Here is a 26,308-nt window from a genome sequence, read left to right as displayed (position 1 = left end):
CTAAATATTCAATACATTACGCGAAGTGAAATTATATTATTTAAATCCAAATAATCAAATGCACTCTAGATACGACTAATTATCTAGAATTGTTATTCAAGTAGTTCAAGTCAAAAGTAGTGCACGAAGTAAGACGAGCACGGAGGAGTGTAATAAAGTGCACGAATAATCCCAGTATCTTCATTCACAGTATGGATACACAATACCTAGATTTTATAACAACCTTCTTGTAACTTCTGTCAACGTCACAGTATAATGAACGAAAATTTGGCTAAGTAATTATAAATATGTATATATTTCATAGTACTATAGTACAGTATGGCCACTCCCGCTCCCCGCTGAAAGTGCCGCCCACCCCCTCTCGGTTACCTCACAGTTACCGCCTGTCAAAAATGCGAACAGTCGACCTGTCATATCTCACGCATACAAGCATGGTACGCGTTCACCTACACGAGGTCAGACTGTGTGCTAGGAACGCGCCTCTTTCATATATTTGATCGCTAGTGTCCGAGGTGTGCGTCCGTGTAAATAAAAGAGAGAGCGAGCGATTTATAGTTCACCACTCGGCGACGAACTATAACTCGCTCGCGCTCTCATCGCGTCTCTTTTATTTACACGGTAGATACTATCTTTTGTTCGTTTCTATAGCCGATAGCTCATCGCTTCCTTGCTTCCTTGCTTTTGGTGCGAACAGTGCATGAGAAGGAGTTCTAGGAGGGATTTCCTCTTAATTTCCATCAGCTTCTTCATCTTACCTTAAACAAAGTCCCAACAGCGACTCCAACTTGGACGGTATAATGTCATCTATTTTCTTCGACAGCTCTTGCTCCGTAGCATCCATAAACTGCACTATAAAGTCCCCCTGACACATGAAGAAGTAATTCTTGACCGACTTGAGGCGTCCCATGAGATCGTATTCTTTGAGAAGCAGTTCTAGGAGCGATTTGCTGGCGAATGCGAACGCCTTCTGGACTACAGCGCTGTAGTTCTGCTCTATTAGAGAGTATTTTATTTCTTCTACGTTGGTCTTCATTATGGCATTGCCTGTTGAAATAGAGATATTTAGAACTTGTAGTGTTTATCTTTAATATTTTAGTGTAGATACACGTTTTAAATATAAATAAATATTATAGGACATTCTTACACAGATTGACTGAGTCCCACGGTAAGCTCAAGATGGCTTGTGTTGTAGGTACTCAGACAATAATATATATAATATACAAATACTTATATACATAGAAAACATCCATGACTCAGGAACAAATATCTGTGCTCATCACACAAATAAATGCCCTTACCGGGATTCGAACCCGGAACCGCGGCTTAGCAGGCAGTGTCACTACCCGCTAGGCCAGACCGGTCGACTCATATACGACTCATTAACATATATATGACTCATTAACTTTAGTGCTGACCAGAAATATATGAGTATTGTAAAGAGGGCGCTTTTATGCATGTGGTAACAGTTCAGAGTAGTATGAAAAAAATATGTACAGATGTAGTGCGTAAAGAGTTGCCTCCGTATTGTTACGGAAACGTACAAATCAAATCAAATCAAAAATCAAAAATATTTTATTGTATAAACATGGGTACATAAAGATCTTAGGTAATGTTGTTTAGTTTCGCCATATCTTGCCTTACAAAGGCGTACAATATTTATTTATATTACAAAACTAATTAACACTCTACTATGACAACATACATATGACAGCTTATAACATAACTTATATTTAAATCATAGCATAGTTGTACGTTTGTACTTATTAATAAATGAATTTAAGTAGGTAAAAAGTCATTCATCCTATAGAAGCACTGTTTGGACAGCCAATCAAATAGTTTTTTTTTAAATGGCACCGGAGACAATTTTTTAATATCTACGGGAAGATGATTAAATATCTTCCTACTCATGCATACAACGCTTTCTGAAAGGAGTGCTGATTTAGGGTTAGGGCGTATCACGTCGTACATGTATTTTGTCCGGATTACTTGAGTAGTAGATTCTTTTACAGGAAACATTTCTGGATTATTTTTGACAAAGATGCATACTTCATATATATAAAGCACAGACCAACCCCTATAGACATCTATTAGAAGACGACTCGCGGTCGCCAGCCTTCCTAGTATTTGCACTGATATAAGCGCGGGCGCTCGCCGTGCCCGATCAGTATCGACCAAGTAACAGACCCGAAAGCAGCGCGTGTTTTTCGCACAAAAAAATTGGAAAAGGGTATTTTGATGCTTTAAAGATGTCCACCTGTAGTGTGAAATGGTGTGGAAAGGTAACAAGAAGCTCAAATTTAAAAACAGACGGCATTACATTCCACAAATAAGTCATATTTATAATTTATTCAGAGCCGGCATAGGTCAACTTACATTGGCCACTTACGCGTCAGTAGAGGGACAGTCATACTTCTGTCCCTTTTCATCTGGCGCGACTGCCCGCCGTCCTTGAAACGGCCAATCACAGCGCGCTTAACACATTCCCCGCCCGCTCCTCGCACCCCAAACACTGGTGACTCGTATCGCGAACCAAATATACAAGACTGCCACTCTATAGGAGGTTCTCTGTGATATAAAGTGATGGGAAAGTAAGTATTCTGTTATCTATGAAGTAAGGTCTACACGATTCTAGTTGACCGATACCGTAAACGGAACGCAGACACTTTTTTTGCAATCGGAATATTCTATCCCTGTTGCTACTGTTTCCCCACATTATTAGTCCGTAACGCAGATTTGACATAATATATGAATGGAATGCGAGTAAGGCTGTTTGGTCTGATGATATATTTTGTACGAACGTGCCATGCAATTTCAGTCAGTCTCAGTACAAGATGTACTGACATTGACTGAACTAGCATGACAAATACGAACGTTTCCGAAGGAAACCCTTTTCGCACTACGTCTGTAGTTCTAATAAAATTCCGCAACATGGCGCATAAATGAAATGAAATTTATTTGATAACAGATCGTTACATGTCAGTACTAAATAATATATTATGTTATTATTGTGTATTAAACTCAAATATATTTATTTCATTTGGTATAAACAATATCATTTGGTACAAAACATAGTCACATATTTAAAAAAAAAAATATTGGGGACACCTTACACAGATCAACTTAGCCCCAAACTAAGCAAAGCTTGTACTATGGGTGCTAAGCGACGATATACATACTTAAATAGATAAATACATAAATAGAAAAAACAAATATCTGTGCTCATCACACAAATAAATGCCCTTACCGGGATTCGAACCCAGGACCGCGGCTTAGCAGACAGGGTCACTACCGACTGAGCCAGACCGGTCGTCGTCGTCTTTTATATGGTCAGGATTTACTTATAAACGTTGAACTTTCGCTGCGCGCGCGCTGATAGGGCGAGCGGCGCGCTCAGTGCTCGGAGTTTAACCGTCGCGTGAAGTCCTATATGCCTGAAGAGTGGCCTCCAAAATTGGCCCGAAATGTCGCAGCAGTAGCGATATAATAACGTGAGTACAATCGTAGATTCATTTTATTAGGATTTACTTTTGTGCAAAACATGACTACTTTAAGGGCACACAAAATATTTGATTTACAAAGAGCACACTTTTTTCAGTCAACCTACATGTTACATGTTAGATTGCTGTGAGGTCAGTATGTGACAAAAAAGAACACATCACAGACCAGGTGTTTTCCAAGTTGTTCAAAACTAGAGTATCTTCTTATTTAAGTAATTGTTTATCACTCTAGAAAGTACTTATTTCTTTGTTCACTCACTCATTCCATTCACTCTCGGCCTGTCTTACCGCCTGGCTGATGACATTCAAGTATTTACCGGTCTGGAGTATGATGTATAGAATAGAATATAAATATTTTTATTCGTAAGCACTTAACAACGACGATAACAATATAATATACTTACACATTAATAATAATAATAATAAGCCCGCGGGGGCAGCTTGTGGCGAGCTGACGGTGAGTGGCGACACCGCGGACCCCTATTCCAGAGGGCACTTCCATCTAGCCCTCGCCTCTGCACTTGCCTTAACCTGTGGGATCCCGCGACCCGAAAATTCGTTTAGTCGTTGTCTCCCGCCGCCACATATATGTGCCACGAAAATCTGCACCCTTGTTTCCCGGCAACTGTGCGATGGCGGAATTCCGTATTTCCCAAGGTTTTTTGCCATTTACGAGCGTACGACTTATGTGTTGTTTTTATATAAAGTTTTAACCGGCCGGCCAGAGTGGATTCGCAAGAGCGGGACCTATGCTCCAGGTTGGAAGTGTAAAATGTCATAACGCATATAACAAATAATAATAATAATAAAAAAAAAAAAAAAAATGACGCTGTCAACTACAAACATGTTTTGCTAATCTCTCTTAATTTTTTTTTGGATATTTTGTATTTACATGTTGATTTTTGAGTTACTTTTTATGGAAACCAGAACCCAAGTCAGTTCTACATGTGACCAAACTTGTATTGGGTATATTTCATAAAAATTATCGACATGTACGACAAGACAAATATCACGGAATGATCACAAGAAGCAAAACACGCGGACAATCAGCGGTTCTACAAAGCGCACGCCCACCACCCTCGCCCGCCTCGTCCGTCTCCTCGCAACCGCCGTCGAGCGACGAGTTCGCTACCGCGGCCGACACCAGCGAGTCGAGCGACGAGAGCGGGCCGCCGCCGCCGCCGCCACGACCACCAGCGCGACGAGGGCGGCCACCGCTGCCGGCACGCTTGGGGCCTGCGGGACATCCTGCCCCGCCCACGGCTCCCGCTGCCGGTGGTGTAGTGCGCCGCATGAGATGGTCTCAGTTGATGAACGAGAATGTCATGCGAGCGTACTATGGGGCTACAGAGGGGGGAACTAGGCTGTCCGCGTATCGTTCAAGAATGCTGCTTCTGTTTCAGACGCTTGAACCCACCACCACCGTATCGGAGCAGCGACTGTCGGATCAGGTGCGTGTCATTCAGCGGTCAAAGCGGTTGGATGACGCCACACTTGATCGGCTTCGCCAGGAGGCTCTCGCTACTCGCGCGGACCCCGCCTCGGGGCGGGATTTGCCCGCCATGTCGCCGGACCCGGTGCCCGAACCCGACCTGGCACCGGAGGCGCCGCGGGTTGATTCCGGTAACGACGGCGGGGACTTCGCGAGTCAGAGCGAGAGTGAGCCTGCCAATGAGCAACTGAGGAGGTCTTTGGAAGAGGCGATTACGCAGTATCGCTCCACAAACAACCCTAGGCCACGATTACCACGTCTGCCCATGAATAGACGCAATCTAGCGCTAATAGGAGCCTTAAATGCTTTACTAGATCCATATATGCGGACTAGTAAAGATCTAGATGATACACACTCGATCATGTACTGCGGGGCCATCGCGGCGTGCCGTGTTGCTCGAGTCAAGTTTCCGGACGCTGACCGTGCAACTAGGACCGCCGGAGGTGTCCCTGCATGGCAAGTACGGATCGAGCGTCGTATCAACTCGTTTAGGACTCTCATTGCAAAGCTGATCTGCTTCAGAGGGGGTAATAATCGCCCCCGAGTAATGCGCTTTGTGAACCAGGCGTTCGCGGGGACGGGCATCAGGCCCCGCGACTATTTGGCCAATGTCACAGAGCGCATCGACTTCCTGAAGCAGAAAGTCTATGCATGGGCAAGCCGTATTCGCCGCTACAGAAAGCGTGTGGACCGATTCCAGCAGAATCGTCTTTTTCAAAGCGACCAAAGGAAAGTATACCGAAGGTGGGAGGAAACCGACCCTCGTGTGTCCGACGTGCGGCTACCGGATGCTACTGCCATGTCTGATTTCTGGCGTAGCATCTGGTCGGTGCCCGTTGAGCACACGGAGGGCGAGTGGATGGCCGTTGTCGAACGTGAGTGCGAGAACATCGAGCCTATGGGGGCTATCACCATCAGCCCCGACGACGTAAGTTGTGCTACCCGTACGGCCCAGAACTGGAAAAGTCCTGGACCGGACGGATTGCACAACTTCTGGCTAAAATGGTTTCGATGCTCGCACTCGCGTTTGGCAACGCAATTTCAACAAGCCCTCGATCTTGGTTCTCTCCCACCTTCCCTAACAACTGGTGTTACTTTCCTGCTCTATAAGTCCGGTAGTACCACGGAAGCAAAAAACTACAGACCCATTACGTGCTTGCCTACACTTTACAAGCTCCTTACATCCATTTTGAGAGCAAAAATTAACGCGCATATTGTCGCTAACAACATTCTGGCTCCCGCTCAAAATGGATGTAGGGTTGGGTCCCGTGGTACTAAAGAGCTCCTCCTCATAGACATGACCATCTGCCAACAAGTTCGGCGGAACAGGGGAGCCATCTCGGCCGCTTGGATTGACTATAAGAAGGCCTATGATTCGGTGCCTCATTCATGGCTGAGAAGGGTATTGGAGCTGTATAAACTTGATGCAGCTTTAATATCCTTCCTGGCTGCATGTATGAGGCAGTGGACCACAGTCCTTCGTCAACCAGGAGGCAGGGATGACCCCCTGGCCCGCAGGACTTCATAAGGATTGAGCGAGGAATATTCCAGGGTGACAGTTTGAGTCCATTATGGTTCTGCCTAGCTCTGAATCCCCTCAGCACGCTGCTGAAGGATTCTGGGCTAGGTTGCCGGCTTCGGAGAGAGGGTGAAGTCATCTCTCACCTTCTGTACATGGACGATCTCAAACTATTTGCACCGAACGCCCAAGACCTGATGGTGCTATTGAAAACCACAGAAGTTTTCAGTACCGCCATCAGAATGGAGTTTGGTGTCGATAAGTGTGCGGTTATGCATGTACAGCGGGGGAGGTTGTAAATTCAGAAAATTTACAACTTTCTGAGACGATGTCGTTCAGATCTATCTCTGAATCAGAAACCTATAAGTACCTTGGTATGTCACAGTCGTTGGGTATTGAGGATGTTGGCATTAGACGGTCGGTGAAGGAGCGCTTTTTCAGTCGGCTCACAAAAGTCCTTAACAGTCTTTTGTCAGGAGGCAACAAAGTGCGCGCCTTTAACGCCTGGGTAATGCCTCTACTCACATACTCCTTTGGCATACTACGGTGGACCCAGACTGAGCTGGACGCCCTGGATCGGAGGGTCCGTTCACTGCTTACCACACATCGTATGTTACACCCGCGCTCGTCTGTTATGAGATTGTACATCCCACGGAAGTGCGGAGGTCGAGGCTTCCTAAACGCCAAAGATCTCCACAACCGTGAGGTGTACAATCTCAGGAATTACTTCCTTAACAACGAGTGTGGGATGCATCGTGATGTGGTGGCAGTTGACGGAAACCTCACGCCGCTCTCCTTGGCGAAAGAGAACTGGCGCAAACCTGTGGTACTAAGTACTGCGGACCGCAAGGCGGTATGGGAGAGCAAGCAGCTACACGGGCGGTTCTACAAGGCCCTCACGGGACCCGATGTAGACCTGCTCGCATCGGTGAACTGGTTACGATTCGGGGACCTCTTCGGAGAAACCGAGGGTTTTGCCTGTGCAATTGCGGACGAAGTTATGATGACGAACAACTACCGGAAATATATCCTGAAGGACGGTACGGTCGACATTTGTCGGGCATGCCGCCGTCCCGGAGAGTCACTCAGGCATATCATTTCCGGTTGTTCTCATCTTGCTAACGGCGAGTACCTGCACAGACATAATCTCGTAGCCAGGATTATTCACCAGCAACTTGCTCTTCAATACGGCCTTGTGGACCGCGAAGTACCGTACTACAAGTACTTGCCTGCGCCAGTTCTTGAAAATGGTCGTGCCACGCTCTATTGGGATCGATCTATTATCACTGACAGGACTATTGTAGCCAATAAGCCTGACATTGTGATAATAGATCGACCGCAACGCCGGGCCGTGCTCGTTGACATCACCATCCCCCATGATGAGAATCTCGTGAAAGCCGAGAAGGACAAGTCCAGTAAGTACCTAGACTTGGCTCACGAGATAACCGCCATGTGGGATGTTGATTCAACGATCATTGTTCCGATAGTCGTTTCAGCGAACGGTCTCATAGCGAAGAGTCTCGATCAACATCTTAAGAGACTCTCGCTAGGTGGCTGGATCAAGGGCCAGATGCAGAAGGCGGTGATCTTGGACACGGCGCGGATAGTCCGACGGTTCCTCTCTCTGCAGCCCTAACCACCGGCAGCTTGGGCCCTGCCCCGCTGCTGGCGGCACCCTAGGTTAGGTTTTTTATAATGTGTTTATATGTTTTTTATATTGTTTTGTATGTGTTTTTGTATTTTACTTTTATATTCATATTATAAAAAGCTTAACCTAAGAAGCAAAATAAATAAAGGAAATAATAATAAGACCTGATGGTGCTATTGAAAACCACAGAAGTTTTCAGTACCGCCATCAGTCTCGTCCGCTCATCCGCTGTGAGCGGTCGTGTTTTTTTGCGAATATTCCTTAAACAATTTATTGGTTTACTTAATTGTGATTGGTTGAGAGCTAAATTTCCGTTTTCTTGTTCTTCTTGAACTGTTTTTATGTGTTGACTCCGCCCAGTGGGCTGTCCTAGAGCGGGATAGTTGTCTTCATCTGGTTTCGCCGGTTGTGGGAGCTGAGACCAATCTGCCTTTTTGTGCGTCCCGTGAGGATCGAACCCGAGTCGGCGAGACAGCAGCCGCGGTTTGTATAACTGCGCCACGGAGGCAGGTTCTCGGCGCGGCGAAATAAGACAGGACCTTGTGCGGGTGACGTCACTGCATCTGCTACGGCGATTCCTTACGTCAGTGCTACGGGCTACGCCACTCTGCTACGCCGGGTCGCTACGTGGATCTGCTACGCCTCGCTAAGTTGTGTTGCATTGCCTACTCACAGTTACTGCATAAGTATGGATTCAACTTTAAATAATAGTATGCTCTGCGACGGCTGCCAACAGGAGCTGCTGGTAGGGGAAGAGTACCTGGAGTGCATGGTGACGTCATGCGGCAAGGTGTATCACTATTACTGTAACAATAAAATTCTCACTGAGGCTGAGAAGGCCACTTGGGTTTGTCCTGCGTGCATTTGTGCGGCCAAAAGGTGTGGGCCCAACTGCGATACTCCAGTTGGTACCCCGGCGTGCATAAAAAATGTGGCGCTACGAAAGCCATCTTCAATGGCTCGAAGTCCGTCACCTACGCTATTGTCTCCAACGACTGCCTCCGCTGCCCTGATAACGGTGACGGCCTCGCCGACATTCCAGTCTACAAACACATTGCCGCCTACGCTATCGACTGCAACTTCGGTGCCGCCCCTGGTGACTACAACTACTGCGCCTATCCTGTCGTTCCCGACTACTGTTCAGTCCGTACCGACTTTGCTGACTCCTAGAAGCCGTCCGACCTGGCCGTCGCCGCCGGTTAATGTTTCTCTTGAGAAGGACGGTTCTGTTGGCTTGGAAGTCCAGTTACTGCGAGAGCAAATCACCCAATTGACGGAGCGGCTAGCTGATACACTGTCTGCTATGAACCAGTATCATACTACGCTTACTGTTTGCACCAATAAAGTAGAGGCAGTCAGTGATAGGTTGCAGGAGGTTGAGCAAATGATCCGATCTCAAAATGTGCCCGCGGGCACGGTTGCTATGCCATTGCCTGCACTATACAATACTGTCCTAAAGTCCGGTACTACGACGTGTTCGGCGGTTCAGACAAGCGCTCAAGAGGTTAGTAATAGGATAGAAAACGAGAACCATAACCATCGTGTCAGAAATAGCAGTTCTAGTGGTAATACTGATAATCCTCCTCGGGAAGCGACATCCCCCCATAACATTGTAAGTGAAACGCAGACAAAGACAGGGGTCCTCCGAGAACATCCGACCGGCGATGGGCCGGAAGTGGTTAAGGAACACAACTCCACTAACGATACTCGAACGGAGAGACGTTCAACATCCATACGTTGCATAGGAGGCCCTAATGTTACTTCCCTTAGAGCAATTGAACATCGTAGACAAATCCATTTATGGAATATGGCGTCTGGAGCAGACGATATCAGAGAGTATCTGAAGACCTTATGCCCAAATGCAAATTGTACTGTAGAAGAGCTCAAGTCTAAAGGAGACTATAAGTCCTTCAAAATAAGTGTCCCTGCCTCCTTCTACGACAAATGTCTTGCGGCTGATGCCTGGCCTGAGAATGCCAGAGTCAAGCCCTGGTTATTTCGAAGGCCAGGTTCTAAAAACCACCAAACACAAGAGAGTTAGCACCACTAAACCATCCCTAAGCTTGGTATACCAGAATGTAAGGGGACTTAATACCAAGCTAAAAAGTTTCAGAAACAACACTCTCGGGCTCGATAGCGATATTGTTGTAGTCACTGAAACATGGCTATCTAACTCTGTTGAGGACTCCGAATTGGTTGGAAATGGCTGGAGTGTGCTCAGACGAGACCGTGCTTCGGAAGGACGTGGAGGTGGAGTGCTCCTGGCGGCGCGGCCAGGTGTTGCTATGCGGCGTAGGCGAGATCTGGAAACAGCGGAGTGCGAAGACTTGTGGGCTTCTTTTCAACTACACCAAAATAGTTGCCACGTGTGCGCCGTATACATTCCACCCAATGCTCCTGATGAGGTCTACATGCGCTTTTTCAATAAAGTGGAATCAGTTATTGACTCGTTAAATGGTTTAGTGTTAATTATAGGAGATTTAAATTTGAATCCGAAATATTCATCTGTTAATGTTTTAAGTTATTTTTGTTACTTTGTTTCAGTGTGTAATTTGACAGAGATGAATGATGTGGTAAATGCGTTTGGAGGAATGTTAGACGTGGTGCTGGTGCGAGGTCATTCCGTCGGAGTGAAGGTCGGAGAGATAGGGGACGGAGGTTTAGTCCCTAGCAGAGACGCGTATCATCCTCCGCTCGAAATTTCTGTCCCGCTTAATGTAAGTGAGCGTGGTCCTCGGTACGTAGATCCTAGCAACGTGGACACTAGTCGTGACTGGAACTTTGCCAAGGGAGATTATGTTCTCTTGTACCAATTGTTCACAGAGATCTCTTGGAGTGAAGTTCTTGTCTCTCACGATGTAAACTCTGCCGTGGAACATTTCTATGAAATAGTTTATGAAGTCTTCGATAAGTGTATACCAAGGAAGAGTAGATCGCAGAAACCTAGCAAACGTTACCCAATTTGGTTTACGTCTGACATTATCCGAGACATTAAGAGGAAAACTAACTTGCATCGAGATTGGAAGCGTAATGGTGACACAGTCGTATATTCCGTTTTTTCCATGCTCAGAGCAGACATAAAGGCACGTATCGCGGTTGCCTATGAGAAATATACTTGCAATATCCAAGCTAAACTTAAGGTAGATCCTCGCTCTTTCTGGCAACATATCGGTAGTCTAAAAGCCAAAGGAGGTTTTGAGGCGCAAGTTACCTATGATGGAAGGGAATGCCAGGGGAGGGAGGCGGCACAAGCTTTTGCAGATTTTTTCTCGTCTGTATTCTTGCCTAATGAACCTAGTTTGGACTATCGGAGTGCTATTCATGAGGATCGCAGTCACGATTCTCAATATATCCATATTGCTCGGTTTACCCCGCTAGATATAGAAATGTCAATTAAACATTTAAAGCCTCAGAGCTCTCCGGGGCCGGACAACCTCCCGGCTTATGTATTAAAAGGTTGCAAGGAATGGCTCATTGCTCCTCTAGTGCACATATTTAACTTAGCCTATACTTTAGGGGAGTATCCAAGTCAATGGAAAGTTACGAGAGTGCGACCTATTCCGAAAGTGAGTAATTCAACTCGTGTCGAGGACCATCGACCTATTGCCATCCTGTCTTCGATAGCCAAGCTGTATGAGTCTACCATAAATAGACTAGTAGCTCCGCAAATTAAGCCTTTTCTCTGTGACTCTCAGCACGGCTTTAGGGCTCGCCGGTCGGTTGAAACGAATTTATTAACCCTGACTGACACCATCTCAGATCATTTGGATAAAGGCATACAGGTAGATGTGCTGTATTTTGACTTTAAAAAAGCCTTCGACCGAGTAGATAACGATGTGTTACTGAGTAAGCTGTGTAAAATTGGATTTTCCCCCAGCTGCTCCGCTTTTTCGCTAGCTATTTGCGTGACAGGCTACAGTACGTACAGCATGGATGCTTTGTATCAAAGACCTATCAGACTCTATCTGGCGTCAGTCAGGGATCGATTCTTGGGCCATTGCTTTTTGGAATTATGGTCAACGATTTACCATCTGTTCTTAGGTCTGCGAGAAGTTTGCTTTACGCTGACGACCTCAAAATTATTTACGGCGTGCAAAACATCTCTGACTGTTTATCTCTCCAGGATGACGTAGACCGAGTTCACTTATGGAGTGTAAAAAATAGGCTGACTTTTAATTCATCAAAATGTGCAGTCCTTACATTTAGCCGAGCTCGTAATCCCCTTGTCTGTGAATATTTTCTGGATTCTGAGACTATTACTCGTGTCAATTCCATACGAGATTTAGGCGTAATCTTAGACTCCAGCCTCAACTTTCATGATCACATTACCTCATTGGTGCGCGACGTCTGTACGTCCCCTCAAAGACCAGAATTGATTTCAGACCTCGGGACCGTTGCCTACTGGCAGTCCCGGCTTCACGTACTGTAGCGCGCAGGAATTCCCCTCTGGTGCGTTCCTTGGTCCTCCTGAATGCGTTCCTCGCATCAGCCCCTCAGTGCGACTTATTTGCAAGCAGACAGGTTGTTGTGCGTGATGAGTGTCTGAAGTTCTGTGAGAGGATTGATGCAAGGCCTACTACAGTTAAAATGTAGGTAAGATAAATTGTGTTTAGATATCTTTTGTTGTTATTTACTGTTGCTGTGTTGTATGTTTTATTCTATGTAGTTAGCAGTGATTTAGTTTCGACTGTTATGCTGTTAACATGTTTTGTAAATAAATAAATAAATAAATAAATAAATAAATCAGAATGGAGTTTGGTGTCGATAAGTGTGCGGTCATGCATGTACAGCGGGGGGAGGTTGTAAATTCAGAAAATTTACAACTTTCTGAGACGATGTCGTTCAGATCTATCTCTGAATCAGAAACCTATAAGTACCTTGGTATGTCACAGTCGTTGGGTATTGAGGATGTTGGCATTAGACGGTCGGTGAAGGAGCGCTTTTTCAGTCGGCTCACAAAAGTCCTTAACAGTCTTTTGTCAGGAGGCAACAAAGTGCGCGCCTTTAACGCCTGGGTAATGCCTCTACTCACATACTCCTTTGGCATACTACGGTGGACACAGACCGAGCTGGACGCCCTGGATCGGAGGGTCCGGTCACTGCTTACCACACACCGTATGTTACACCCGCGCTCGTCTGTTATGAGATTGTACATCCCACGGAAGTGCGGAGGTCTCAGTGTACAATCTCAGGAATTACTTCCTTAACAACGAGTGTGGGATGCATCGTGATGTGGTGGCAGTGGACGGAAACCTCACGCCGCTCTCCTTGGCGAAACAGAACTGGCGCAAACCTGTGGTACTAAGTACTGCGGACCGCAAGGCGGTATGGGAGAGCAAGCAGCTACACGGGCGGTTCTACAAGGCCCTCACGGGACCCGATGTAGACCTGCTCGCATCGGTGAACTGGTTACGATTCGGGGACCTCTTCGGAGAAACCGAGGGTTTTGCCTGTGCAATTGCGGACGAAGTTATGATGTCGAACAACTACCGGAAATATATCCTGAAGGACGGTACGGTCGACATTTGTCGGGCATGCCGCCGTCCCGGAGAGTCACTCAGGCATATCATTTCCGGTTGTTCTCATCTAGCTAACGGCGAGTACCTGCACAGACATAATCTCGTAGCCAGGATCATTCACCAGCAACTTGCTCTTCAATACGGCCTTGTGGACCGCGAAGTACCGTACTACAAGTACTTACCTGCGCCAGTTCTCGAAAATGGTCGTGCCACGCTCTATTGGGATCGATCTATTATCACTGACAGGACTATTGTAGCCAATAAGCCTGACATTGTGATAATAGATCGACTGCAACGCCGGGCCGTGCTCGTTGACATCACCATCCCCCATGATGAGAATCTCGTGAAAGCCGAGAAGGACAAGTCCAGTAAGTACCTAGACTTGGCTCACGAGATAACCGCCATGTGGGATGTTGAATCAACGATCATTGTTCCGATAGTCGTTTCAGCGAACGGTCTCATAGCGAAGAGTCTCGACCACCATCTTAAGAGACTCTCGCTAGGTGGATGGATCAAGGGCCAGATGCAGAAGGCGGTGATCCTGGACACAGCGCGGATAGTTCGACGGTTCCTCTCTCTGCAGCCCTAACCACCGGCAGCTTGGGCCCTGCCCCGCTGCTGGCGGCACCCTAGGTTAGGTTTTTTTGTAATATGTTTATATGTTTTTATATTGTTTTGTAAGTGTTTTTTTTTTATATTTTACTTTTATACTCATATTGTAAAAAACCTAGCATAAGAAAAAAGATAAATAAAGGAAATAATAATAAAACATACATAAATATACATTAATTACCGACACACAAATAAGTAATCATACATCCATCCATGATGTCGGTGTATTTGTCCAGGAACTTGGGTACGCGGTCCTTCTACACGCTGTACCTTCTCCCAGTAGTCTACTAGCTCGTTCACTCGTTCGTTTCATTCACTCACTCATTCCAATCACTCTCGCCCTGTCTTACCGCACTGGGCTGATGACGTTCAAGTATTTCCCGGTCCGGAGTATGATGTCGGTGTTTTGTCCAGGAACTTGGGTACGAGGTCTTTCTGGACGCTGTACCGCTTCTCCCAGTAGTCTACTAGCTCGTTCACTCGTTCGTTTCATTCACTCACTCATCCCATTCACTCTCGCCCTGTCTTACCGCACTGGCTGATGACGTTCAAGTATTTCCCGGTCCGGAGTATGATGTCGGTGTACTTGTTCAGGAACTTGAGCACGCGGTCCTTCTGGACGCTGTACCGCTTCTCCCAGTAGTCTACTAGCTCGTTCACTCGTTCGTTTCATTCACTCACTCATTCCATTCACTCTCGGCCTGTCTTACCGCACTGGCAGATGACGTTCAAAGTATTTCCCGGTCCGGAGTATGATGTCGGTGTACTTGTCCAGGAACTTGAGCACGCGGTCCTTCTGGACGCTGTACCGCTTCTCCCAGTAGTCTACTAGCTCGTTCACACGTTCGTTTCATTCACTCACTCATTCCATTCACTCTCGGCCTGTCTTACCGCACTGGCAGATGACGTTCAAAGTATTTCCCGGTCCGGAGTATGATGTCGGTGTACTTGTCCAGGAACTTGAGCACGCGGTCCTTCTGGACGCTGTACCGCTTCTCCCAGTAGTCTACTAGCTCGTTCACACGTTCGTTTCATTCACTCACTCATTTCATTCACTCTCGGCCTGTCTTACCGCACTGGCAGATGACGTTCAAAGTATTTCCCGGTCCGGAGTATGATGTCGGTGTACTTGTCCAGGAACTTAAGCACGCGGTCCTTCTGGACGCTGTACCGCTTCTCCCAGTAGTCTACTAGCTCGTTCACTCGTTCGTTTCATTCACTCACTCATTCCATTCACTCTCGGCCTGTCTTACCGCACTGGCTGATGACGTTCAAGTATTTCCCGGTCCGGAGTATGATGTCGGTGTACTTGTCCAGGAACTTGGGCACGCGGTCCTTCTAGACGCTGTACCGCTTCTCCCAGTAGTCTACTAGCTCGTTCACTCGTTCGTTTCATTCACTCACTCATTCCATTCACTCTCGGCCTGTCTTACCGCACTGGCTGATGACGTTCAAGTATTTCCCGGTCCGGAGTATGATGTCGGTGTACTTGTCCAGGAACTTGGGCACGGGGTCCTTCTGGACGCTGTACCGCTTCTCCCAGTAGTCGGCCGAGTAGTCGACAGGGAGCTCCTCCTTGTTTACCAGCTCATTGTCTTCTATCATAAACTCCTGGAACAGAATGATTAGACGCTTTAAGTTCTCGCGCTTTGTACACATATTTAAAGTCACATACAGGTCGAACGCGATTAATTAACATTATTTTACCTTTTTTCCCAACATTTCGGCCAGGTTGCACTGGCTGTTAAAATATCCTAAAAACTTTAACAGGGAAGACAGGGATAGATTATCGCCAACATGGGGACCAGTGATTCAAATGTTCAAACCAAAAGATCTATCTTCGGACCAGTGCGCGGATGTTGTGAGTGCTGTGTGTCGTGCGGTGGGAAATAAACATTAACTAAAAGAGGGTAGATTATATTTATTTGTCTACCCCGAACATTTATATAAATTAATATCGGGTAGTTTTGTGGTGTTTACATCTCCGGTGACACTTTGCTGGGACGTCAGTCTTCCGCGACCACGGCCAGTGCAACCTGGCCGAAACGTTGGGAAAAAAGGTAAAATAATGTTAATTAATCGCGTTCGAGCTGTGTGTGACTTTAAGAATGATTAGACGTAAGATCCGAATTTTAATTTCTTTTAAATCTTTAATTTGAACTTGGTTGAATCTTGTGTAGTAAATTAAAGAACTAAATAATATAGACATGTTTGCTCAAGTTTTAGAAAGGTGTGGAAGGATCTTGTGGAGGCCGATCACCTATGGGGTGTCCTAGGACCAAAAACAATTTTACACGAATTGACTGAGACATACAGTTAATAAAATTGGGATGCAATTTGTTTGTGGGCTAGAGAAATGCTACTTTTTTGACAAATAAAAACATAAGTAGGCCTTGTACCTCAATCACGGTTTACAATGACTTTCATATGGTTCTACTGCTCTAGATTAAAATACAGAAATGTGAAGAACCTGGGTTAGTAACTTAGTACTGACGACTCAGTCGGTAGTGACCCTGCCTGCTGAGCCGCGGCCCTAGGTTCGAATCCCGGTAAGGGCATTTGTTTGTGTGATGAGCATAGATATTGCTTTAATGTATTTAATGTAGATAATATTTATTTACAAAAAGATAGTTACGTTACATATACGTATCAAAGCATCAACAAAACAGGGAAATTTATGAAAGGTATTTGATATTTGTTCCCGAGTCATGGATGTTTTCTATGTATATAAGTATGTACTCGTATTTATCTATTTAAGTATGTGCATCGTCGCTTAGCACCCATAGTACAAGCTTTGCTTTGGGGCTAAGTTGATCTGTGTAAAGTGTCCCCAATATTAATTTATTTACTACTAATTTCTTGTTCTAATCTTCAGCTATACCTGGAACGGGTCCACGATGACTCCCTTGTGGATCCACTGGTCCAGGATGCAGAAGAAGGGCCTGCAGGCTCGCTCCGTGAGGAACAGCGAGATCTCCTGGGCGCGGGTGTCTCCTAGTAGCTTGTTGGTTTTGTCGTGGAGAGCCGTCAGTACGCTGCCACCGCGGAGTTCACTCTGAAATTATACATATCCATACTAATCCATACTTAATACTCTAAATGGGAAAGTGTGGGTGTCTGTTTGTTTATCCGTCTTTCAGTGCAAAACGGAACGACGAATTGACGTGATTTTTTTTAAGAAAAGGGGGGAAGGGGGGAATTGAACAATGTTAATGCTACTAGTTTTTTGATAATCTATGGATAAGGCGTTTATGCGGAAACTGCAGGCCTAGAAGTTCTGTGGTAGAACGTGCAAGTTGTGGAATGAGCCTTCTGAGTTGTCTATTGTAAGTAAGTAAGTAAATATTCTTTATTGCACCATTTTACATGTTATAAGTATACATAATGTTTAGTGAGAGTATAACTAGGTAACAACAGGCGGTCTTATCGCTAAAAAGCGATCTCTTCCAGACAACCTTAGGGTAGCTGGAAAAACGGAACAGAAACAAAAGTTAACAGGCAGTGCAAGAACAAAAAAATATAGAGAAAACCAACACAAACACACATACATATATACCGAATACATAAATAAATATACCTTACATACACATAATACATACATACATAAATACAATAAATAAAAATGGCAACTTAAGATTGTCTTAAGATAGTGGCCCCGTGTGGTGACGGGTTAAGAATATCACCATCTCCTTTCGTCCCGTGGGTGTCGTAGAAGTCGACTGTGGGATATGGGTTGCGGCGTAGGCGAGAAGCTGGCAACCTGTCACTGCAATGTCACAATTTGGATTTCTTTCACCCCCTTTTTGCCAAGAGTGGCACTGAAACTTAGTAGTTCATGTGCTCTGCCTACCCCTTTATGGGATGCAGGCGTGATTATATGTATGTTATATGTAAGACAGTGCTACGCCCTAGCAGGGTGACCATGTCCATACCTAATCTATGTAACACCTCTCGTAACCATGGTTATTGCATAAAATATATGAATATGAATAAGTTATTAGAGAAGCAGGTATTTAGGGTTCTCACAAGGTTTCGAAGATGGCGGCAGCACCTGCACGGTATGCGTGGCAGCAGCAGCACCACAGCAGCTGCACTCTGCAGCACTCACCTGGCCGATGTGCGTGACGATGGCGACAGCACCTGCTTGGTGTGCGTGGCGGCAGCAGCACCACACCAGCTGCAGTCTGCAGCACTCACCTGGCCGACGTGCGTGACGATGGCGGCAGCACCTGCACGGTGTGCGTGGCGGCAGCAGCAACACAACAGCTGCACTCTGCAGCACTCACCTGGCCGATGTGCGTGACGATGGCAGCGAGGACCTGCATGATGTGCGTGGCGGCAGCAGCACCACACCAGCTGCAGTCTGCAGCACTCACCTGGCCGACGTGCGTGACGATGGCGGCAGCACCTGCACGGTGTGCGTGGCGGCAGCAGCACCACACCAGCTGCAGTCTGCAGCACTCACCTGGCCGATGTGCGTGACGATGGCAGCGAGGACCTGCATAGTGTGCATGGTGGGCAGGATGAAGTACCACAGCTTCTGCAGCGTCAGCCCGCCCGACAGCTGCTCCGTCTCCAACTGGGCTAGCATAGTCTGAAATATCAACAATTTACTTAAAAAGATACCAAGAGCCATTCTCTTATCTCACCAGTAAGTTCTATGAAGTATTATGGTCCTTACAAATAACAGGACTCGTTGCAGAGATAAGAACTTACTCATTGTTAGTTTAGTTTTTTGTTTTTTACTTTACCTTATCTTTACTACCTATCGTTATATTTGTGACACCTAGCATATGTATATAGCACCTATATGTATAGATAAGCACCATCAAAAATGTTGTAAACTCGTTTGTTTGGGACCGACCAAAGACCTTTACAGGGGACAGCTCAATCACATTTTTTGCCATACGAAATTAAACCTTATTACTGAAATAGAAAGTCGATCGTATCAGACTAGCGAAAACGGTCCACATGAGAGGGCATTGTTTGGGCTGGTGTCCCTCTCGCACGTGTTGCCAGTGTTAATGAGGTTCCCATATTAGTAGTATTTTTATCTGTATATTACCTGACTTTATAACTTCTTATTTTATTTTAATGTTATATTCAAACTAGGGTTTCGATATATTTCAAAACATTTGAAAATAATTATAATGTAATTATTTTGATGCCAGTAAATCAAAGATTTGTATAATTAAAAAATACTTTCAATTGGGTGTTAGTAGATTTAGTAGTAACTTTGAAAATTGACTGGTATCCCCAATTTATGACAGTGATGACGTCACTGAATAATGTTGACATTGTCAGCAAGTGCGAGAGGGACACCAGCCCAAACAATTACCTCTCATGTGGACACACTTTTTGACCTAACTAAACAATCTAGTTTAATAATTCTAAATCTATGGGACCGACACACATTTAAAGGCTCTGTCTGAAAACCAGCGCTGAGCTCTCTGCCCAGCACATGCTGAGACTGAGACCTTATTGCTTCACAATATTATAAGCTTATTATTAGTTAGTTCATAAGTTTAGTTAAGTACTTATATGAAGTAGTTTAGTAAGTTATTGAGGCAATAAAAATTTTTGAAGTTTGAAGTTTGAAGAAACCGAAAAGTTCCGTACCAAAAAGGTACAAAAGGAACCCTTATGGTGCCGCTCTGTCCGTCTGTCACATTAGGTACTAAATATTTTCTATTGTACAGGCTATTCAATAAATATATTGCCGTAAGTTGACCCCTAGGAACGAACAATAAATTATTGCGAATGGCATAAAAAATTGCATGTTAAATACATTTGCATTAGGGTAATTTCGGATGACAGAAATGCTCGGGACATGATGGAAATTTATGCGACTTTCGAAATTACCCTAATGAACCTTATTACTTTTTAAACAAACTGTATAGGAAAAATTTTACTTAATTTTTGACTTTTCTAACCAGAAATTATTTGATACAAGCATAGCAGAAGACAGAAACTACTTTCAACGTTTATATCAGGAGAAAAAACTACTTTGCAGTTTTTTTTATCCTTCTCCGTCCCCTCCAAACATATTCATATAAGTATATCCAACCAACAAAATAAAAGTACTTACATAATAATCCTTCAACAGTATCTCAATAGCAGCAACCAACGCATGAAGCACTTGTCCAGACCACATATCACAGTGCTCGATGAACCTCCTCACTATAGAATAGTTGCTCGCCAGCGGTAACATCTGCTGCACTATCTGCTTCAGAGCATCGTCCAAGTCTTCAGATATGGTGAAGGTTCTGGGCTCGTAGGTGTCTTTGGTTGGCTGGTGGACTATGTAGTTGCCGGGGACACCGGAGAAGACGTACAGGAGGTCGTCTATTATCATGTTCTCTTGGGAAGATAGGGGCACGCCGGCTGAAAGATAAAAATACTTAATATTAATAATGAATCTACGGTTCTACTCAAGTTTATATCGCTATTGCTGCGACATGTTTCGTTCGCGACGGTCGCGTGAACTCCTATATGCCTGAAGAGGGGCCTCCGAATTGGCCCGAAACATTACTAATTATTAATTATTTGAATACGTCTCACGAAAGTTTAACGTGTATAATACTTATCAGGGGCGGCTCACTCCGCGATTCTATCGCCGCGCTACAGGTACATACCGGGGTTCGCGGCCCATTCAGTGGTGATGACCTTCGCGCGGCGTAATAGAATTCAATGTCGGCTGCTCGTGTGCGGTTCATTTGTTAATATAGGTAAGAATTTTGAATTGCGGAATTTTGTGAACATCAAAGGAGTGAGCCTTCTGTACTTGTACTATTATATATTCTGTGATATTATGAGAGAAGTAAATAATAACAGACAGTTAACTACGGGAGAGGTCCAAATGGAATCAGAGAACATCTCTCAAGGTAGGATGACTTAGGACTAATGGCAGGCCCAAAATAGAAACTCTCCAGCCTAGAATCCATGTTAGACTAGACTACAGTCCAAGTGTAAAGAGGAGACTAAAAGTGGCCTTTTAAAATAAAGCAGCACACAAACTTTTTTTTTTCTCTATTATGAATGGGCTTACTCTTGACCACAGACTAGCCAAAGGCAAAGAGAGACTTTATGATGAGGCTATAGTTCTTCTAGACTTTTATTTAGTTTTAACAACTACTCATAAAGAAGACAATGCTGCCATGAAATTAAACCATTGTTACCAGTCTCACTACGCGAACCACTAATGTCAAGGAGAAGTACCTACTTAGGGCCGCATGTACTGCAACCCTATGAGGTACAAGACCTTACAGAACAAAGAATCTGGAACTTCCTGGATTCAACGGGCATAAGTAAGGATATTTAACCACACAAAGGACCGTCACAATAGATCACTACTGATCGACGTGACGCAGAAAGGCCCACAATACCCAATAATAATAATAAAATACCAGTCTCATAAGAACCATGAATCGCGATGAACGCGCGCTTCTTTCCAAACCAAATGTGGTTGCCGCTCAAGAACATTGCTTCTCCACACTGCTCACTCTGTGTAGACCTATCTATAGACATTTTTTTTTTGTTATTATAAAAGGGCTTATTCTTGAATGGCCAAAGACATGGCCTACGATGGAGTGAGCTCGCCCAGAAGATGCCTGTTCACCCTTGATTTGAATTCTTACCCAATGCAGCAGTGATAGGGACAGGCTCCTTGGGGAAATCCCATGACATAGCCGGATGGTCCTTCTGCCAGTTGGGCAAGTCCAGACTGTTGTACCAGTTGGGACGCAGCCGGGACTGTGCCTCCTTCTCTTCAAATGACTTCAAGTTTATGAACTTCTTACTTTCATCTACTGCTTTGAGTAGTTTGTCTTTGATCTGTAAAAATATATTACAGGTGCAGTGGGAAAAGGTTTTCCTTCGTATTTTTCCGGAAACATTCGTATTTGAGCATTTCTTTTTTTTTTTGCCAATATTTTTTTTTTATTGTTTTAGGGAATTTTAGGTCAATTGTACTCAGAATCACGAGTATTTTCAATCTCACTGGGAGACAAAAAGTGTCCGAGAATTTCCATACATTTTTGTTACTTTCCTCTTTTGTTACCCTATACAAAATGTACGGAAAATGGTAACAAAATAAGAAAAAATCGTATGGGACAATTTTTTAACTACTAGGATTGAAAAGGCTAGTAATTCTGAGTAGAAATTGCATTTTTTTTTTCAAAAATATCACACTTCATAAAAGTGGCAAAAAAAAAAGAAATGCTCATTTGTCATGCTAGCTCAGACTGTGTCAGTGCGTCTTGCACAGAGACTGACTGAAACAGCATGACATGTTTGTTGGTTTCCGTAAAAATACGAAGGAAAAGCTTTTTGCACTACCTCTGTATTTATTTATTACTTTTACCAGAAATTTCTGTTACAAATACACTCAGGAAGCTTTTTATTAATTTTTACAAAGATATTTGTATTTGTAACTCTGTATAGACAGATAAAGTCTAAGAAAAAAACATACCTCAAAGACCTGGAGAAAAAGGTACTGTGGCCTAGATGGTATTACAACTTTGGGGAACTCTCAACTAAATGTCGCAAATAGTAATATTTGACATTTTAACAAATATCAAGGTAATAATTATGAGCCAAATTGTCAAAACAGAGGTTCATAAGTTTTAAGCTTGTGTCAAGAGATGGCAGTCTATGCACTGTCATTACATATTTTACTTTGAAAGTAACTCTCTATAATACAAGATCCTCTTTTGTTTTTATAAGTAATTTTTTTATTTATGTTAAAACATTAATTTCACAATTATTTTTATATGTATTGTGGCAAACAAATAAACCAATTTTCTACCTAAATTCAGTGCATTAATTCTGAGAGCAATTATCCTAATTACTGCATGTTACCTGAGGCAGGTCTTCCTTGGTGATTTGGTGTTTGTTGTCCCCCAGAATAGGCTTTGGTGCTACTTTCGGCTTTGAGCTCTTAGTCCGTTTCTCCTCAATTATCAGCTTGTAGAATAGCATGATGATGTCTGGTAAATTATCAGTGCTGAAAATATAAATAAATACCTTAGAGTTGTAGAATAAATAATAAAATTTCCAATTCCACAAGAACTTAGTGTAAAAATCTGAAACTGACAAATTAAAAAAAATAGTAATAAAAGTATCAGCTTCATAATAATTGTTCATTGTTATCAGATCATGCCAGTGGGCAGCAGTAGCTAATCCAATACAAGGCTGCTGTTATTTTATGTTTAAAATAAATACTTTACTATTTTATAAGAAGAATTGCATGGAATAAGAAATGTGTGGGGTTGTAAGTATGTTTGTCAACATTTAAACCAGACTAGAGCACAAAATCTTGGACTAACTGATATCTTCCGCCAAATGCTGACCTTAATAAATAATAAGTCACACAAATGAACAAGACAAAGATGGTCACTGGCCTTACTTTTTGTTTTTGAGCTCTTCATACTTTTTAAGGAAAGCCTTTGAATTGGACACTTTCAGGGCTAATTTCTGCGCGTACTCGTTCACCTGCTTGGGTGAGAGATTGCTGTTGCCATAGTTGGGGTCGTTCTGAATGTACTCAAGCACCGTGTCGGCGTCTAAACTACTTCTGTAAACAAATAACAAACGTTTACTATACCCACATTATCAATGACACTATTATCGCCAAATTATACGTACCCAAGAGCGTCAAGAAGCTCCTTGATGGTAACAAGCATTTTCTCTTTGGGGAGAATCCAATTTTGATACATTTATGACTTTGTGTGGATATAATTTCAAATTACAGACTCGGAGGCATTATTAAGCAATGACAGCACGAATTTGACAGCTGAGCTGACATTTTTAAATAAAAAAAATCATGGTCCTAAACGTGCTACCACTTCCTTAGTTCATTACATATTTAGCTTTTGGATTTAAACGATAATAACACAAGCAGTGTTCTAATATTTATTTTGTTTATATCAATTAAGTAATAAGTTACATTTTATTCTCATGAAATATTGTCTGTGGATGACCGTTACAAAGTTTATGTCACATGTTCTACGTTATACTACTCGCCGCTAGATGTCGTTAAGTACCGCATTTTCACTCGTAAATTTTCAAAGAGCCTCATTTATCGTTAACTTAGTAGTAACTGTAGTGAGTTAGCAACAGTCCGGTTAGAATACTAGTAAAGTTATTAGTGTTCTATTATAGCAACACTTATTTTTATAATATAAATAAATAGTAAAGGGGTACTTAAAATTTGTTATTAATCACAAGACACCAACAGATGGCGCTGGCTAGCCTGAATGTGGTTTTATATGAATCGGAAGCGGCGGAACCGAGCAGACGAAATTATTTTGCACAAGAATCAGAATCGAAAACGGAACCGGAACTGAAATCGGAACCTGAGTGAAATTAACATGAATTATATAGATACCTACAGTAAATAGGTAATTATTCATACGAATTCGGTGACACGAATAAAACAAAACTATGAGCCACCCCTATGAGCTATAGAGATGTTTTATTAATTATCATTACCAGAATAGAACATAATAAAAGCATAAAATTGATAAAAACCCAGCAAACCGCGGTAGGGTACTATTCGACTTGACAAAATGCAAAGTGTTAGCTCTTTCAGATGATTTGCACATTAAATTGATGCTTTAAGGCACCCATTTCTCCTATGGATTGTTTCTTTATCATTCATATGCGCATTTGAGCCGTTGTTTTAGTACAAAACTAGATTATGGCTCTAATTACGTATGCACTTTGATCATTTTCATCCAAACAACAACGACAACATGAAAGACAACATGGATAGGACATCCAAAAGGACCTCAAAGACGCTCAAATATCAACTGAGACGACCCAGGACAGACGCGCCTGGCGACGCCGTATAAGGAGAGCTGACACCAAGTAAATGGGATAAAGCTAGGAAGAAGAAGAGGATTGATCATTTTCATAGATCTAAGATCTTGGTTGGTCTGACCTGTGGAAAAAAATACATTCCGTGACAACATGAAATGGTACCTACCTCTCATACTTTGAAGAGAAATTGCACAAAAGATCCATTCATCGATAATCCGATTTTATAAAGAAATAACAAACCGAAACGTATAGGAAATGGCGTAAAAAGCGGTTTCTCACAGTAGATAAATGTTGTGTCATAAGCACACAAGTTTTTTCATCGTCGTCGGCGTTTCACAAAAGACCAACAAAAGTTCGGCGGCCGTTTGTAACAGGGCAACTCGAGCTCTGTTGTGAGTGTTTGATAGGAAAACTAAAGATTCGGCACTTGTACAATAATGTCGATTGATGATAGAAATAATATTGTGATTGTGTTGTCAAACAAAGCAGTCGCAATGTGTGAAATACGAATCATTCTTTTGGTTCTAATTTCAGATGGAGGATGTAGCATGTTAGGTGGTAGTGAAAATCAATCCATGATTGACAGCTCGCTCGTTTTTTTACTTTGTTAGACTAGAAGACTCTATTCTCTTTGATTTGTTATAATTATAAGGTACCTGTGTAGTGTGTACCTATACTTATTATTTAATATATGTTTATTGATAAATGAACGAAAAATGTATATAAAAAAAACATAGTGGACGGTTTCTATCAAACATGGCTAATATAAATAAGAACACTCTCAGATCAGATCTTTCTCACTTGATGGTCTCATCGGAAGATCAGCGCTGGAAGTCCCCAGCAACACGCTGAGATGAGGCCATTTCGTGGCACTTCATTATTTTCTGTCTTATTGTTATTATGTGTATTTTTGTCTTGCCTGTGTTCACGAATAAATGTTATTCTATTCTATTCTATTCTAACATTCCAGACTCTGGTAAATCCATTCTGCTTTAAGGTGGATTATGTATAAATATATATTATAGTTATTTGTTATACAAGGGGGCAAAGTTGTATTTTAACGCAGAGTGTGGAATTGAAAAACGAGGAAGTGAAAGGATTCTATAGTTGAACCACGAGCGAAGCGAGTGGTTCGAGAATAGAATCCTGAACTTGCGAGTTTTTTAACACACGAGAAGTAAACTATACATTTGCACCCGA

At 43.4% G+C, this 26,308-nt stretch overlaps 1 protein-coding gene across 1 annotated transcript in view; it reads right to left on the bottom strand.

Annotated features, from left to right (window-relative positions):
• The window catches only part of LOC125228465 (gamma-tubulin complex component 2 homolog), an 89,683-nt gene extending 65,611 nt beyond the window's left edge, over window positions 1–24,072 (bottom strand). Inside the window, exons 1-9 of the mRNA XM_048133024.1 lie at window positions 23,933–24,072; window positions 23,694–23,861; window positions 23,147–23,291; window positions 21,925–22,120; window positions 20,376–20,671; window positions 18,753–18,881; window positions 17,169–17,342; window positions 15,721–15,898; window positions 756–1,044 (exon numbers count right to left, since the gene is read on the bottom strand). Of these exons, the coding sequence (XP_047988981.1) occupies window positions 756–1,044; window positions 15,721–15,898; window positions 17,169–17,342; window positions 18,753–18,881; window positions 20,376–20,671; window positions 21,925–22,120; window positions 23,147–23,291; window positions 23,694–23,861; window positions 23,933–24,003 (1,646 nt within the window). The 5' untranslated portion in view covers window positions 24,004–24,072. The remainder of the gene's footprint in view (window positions 1–755; window positions 1,045–15,720; window positions 15,899–17,168; window positions 17,343–18,752; window positions 18,882–20,375; window positions 20,672–21,924; window positions 22,121–23,146; window positions 23,292–23,693; window positions 23,862–23,932) is intronic.
• Window positions 24,073–26,308: the final 2,236 nt, after the last annotated feature.

Source organism: Leguminivora glycinivorella, chromosome 8 (assembly GCF_023078275.1).
Source record: "Leguminivora glycinivorella isolate SPB_JAAS2020 chromosome 8, LegGlyc_1.1, whole genome shotgun sequence".
Classification (NCBI taxonomy): Eukaryota; Metazoa; Arthropoda; class Insecta; order Lepidoptera; family Tortricidae; genus Leguminivora; species Leguminivora glycinivorella.
This window is presented reverse-complemented; position numbering and strand designations above follow the sequence as displayed.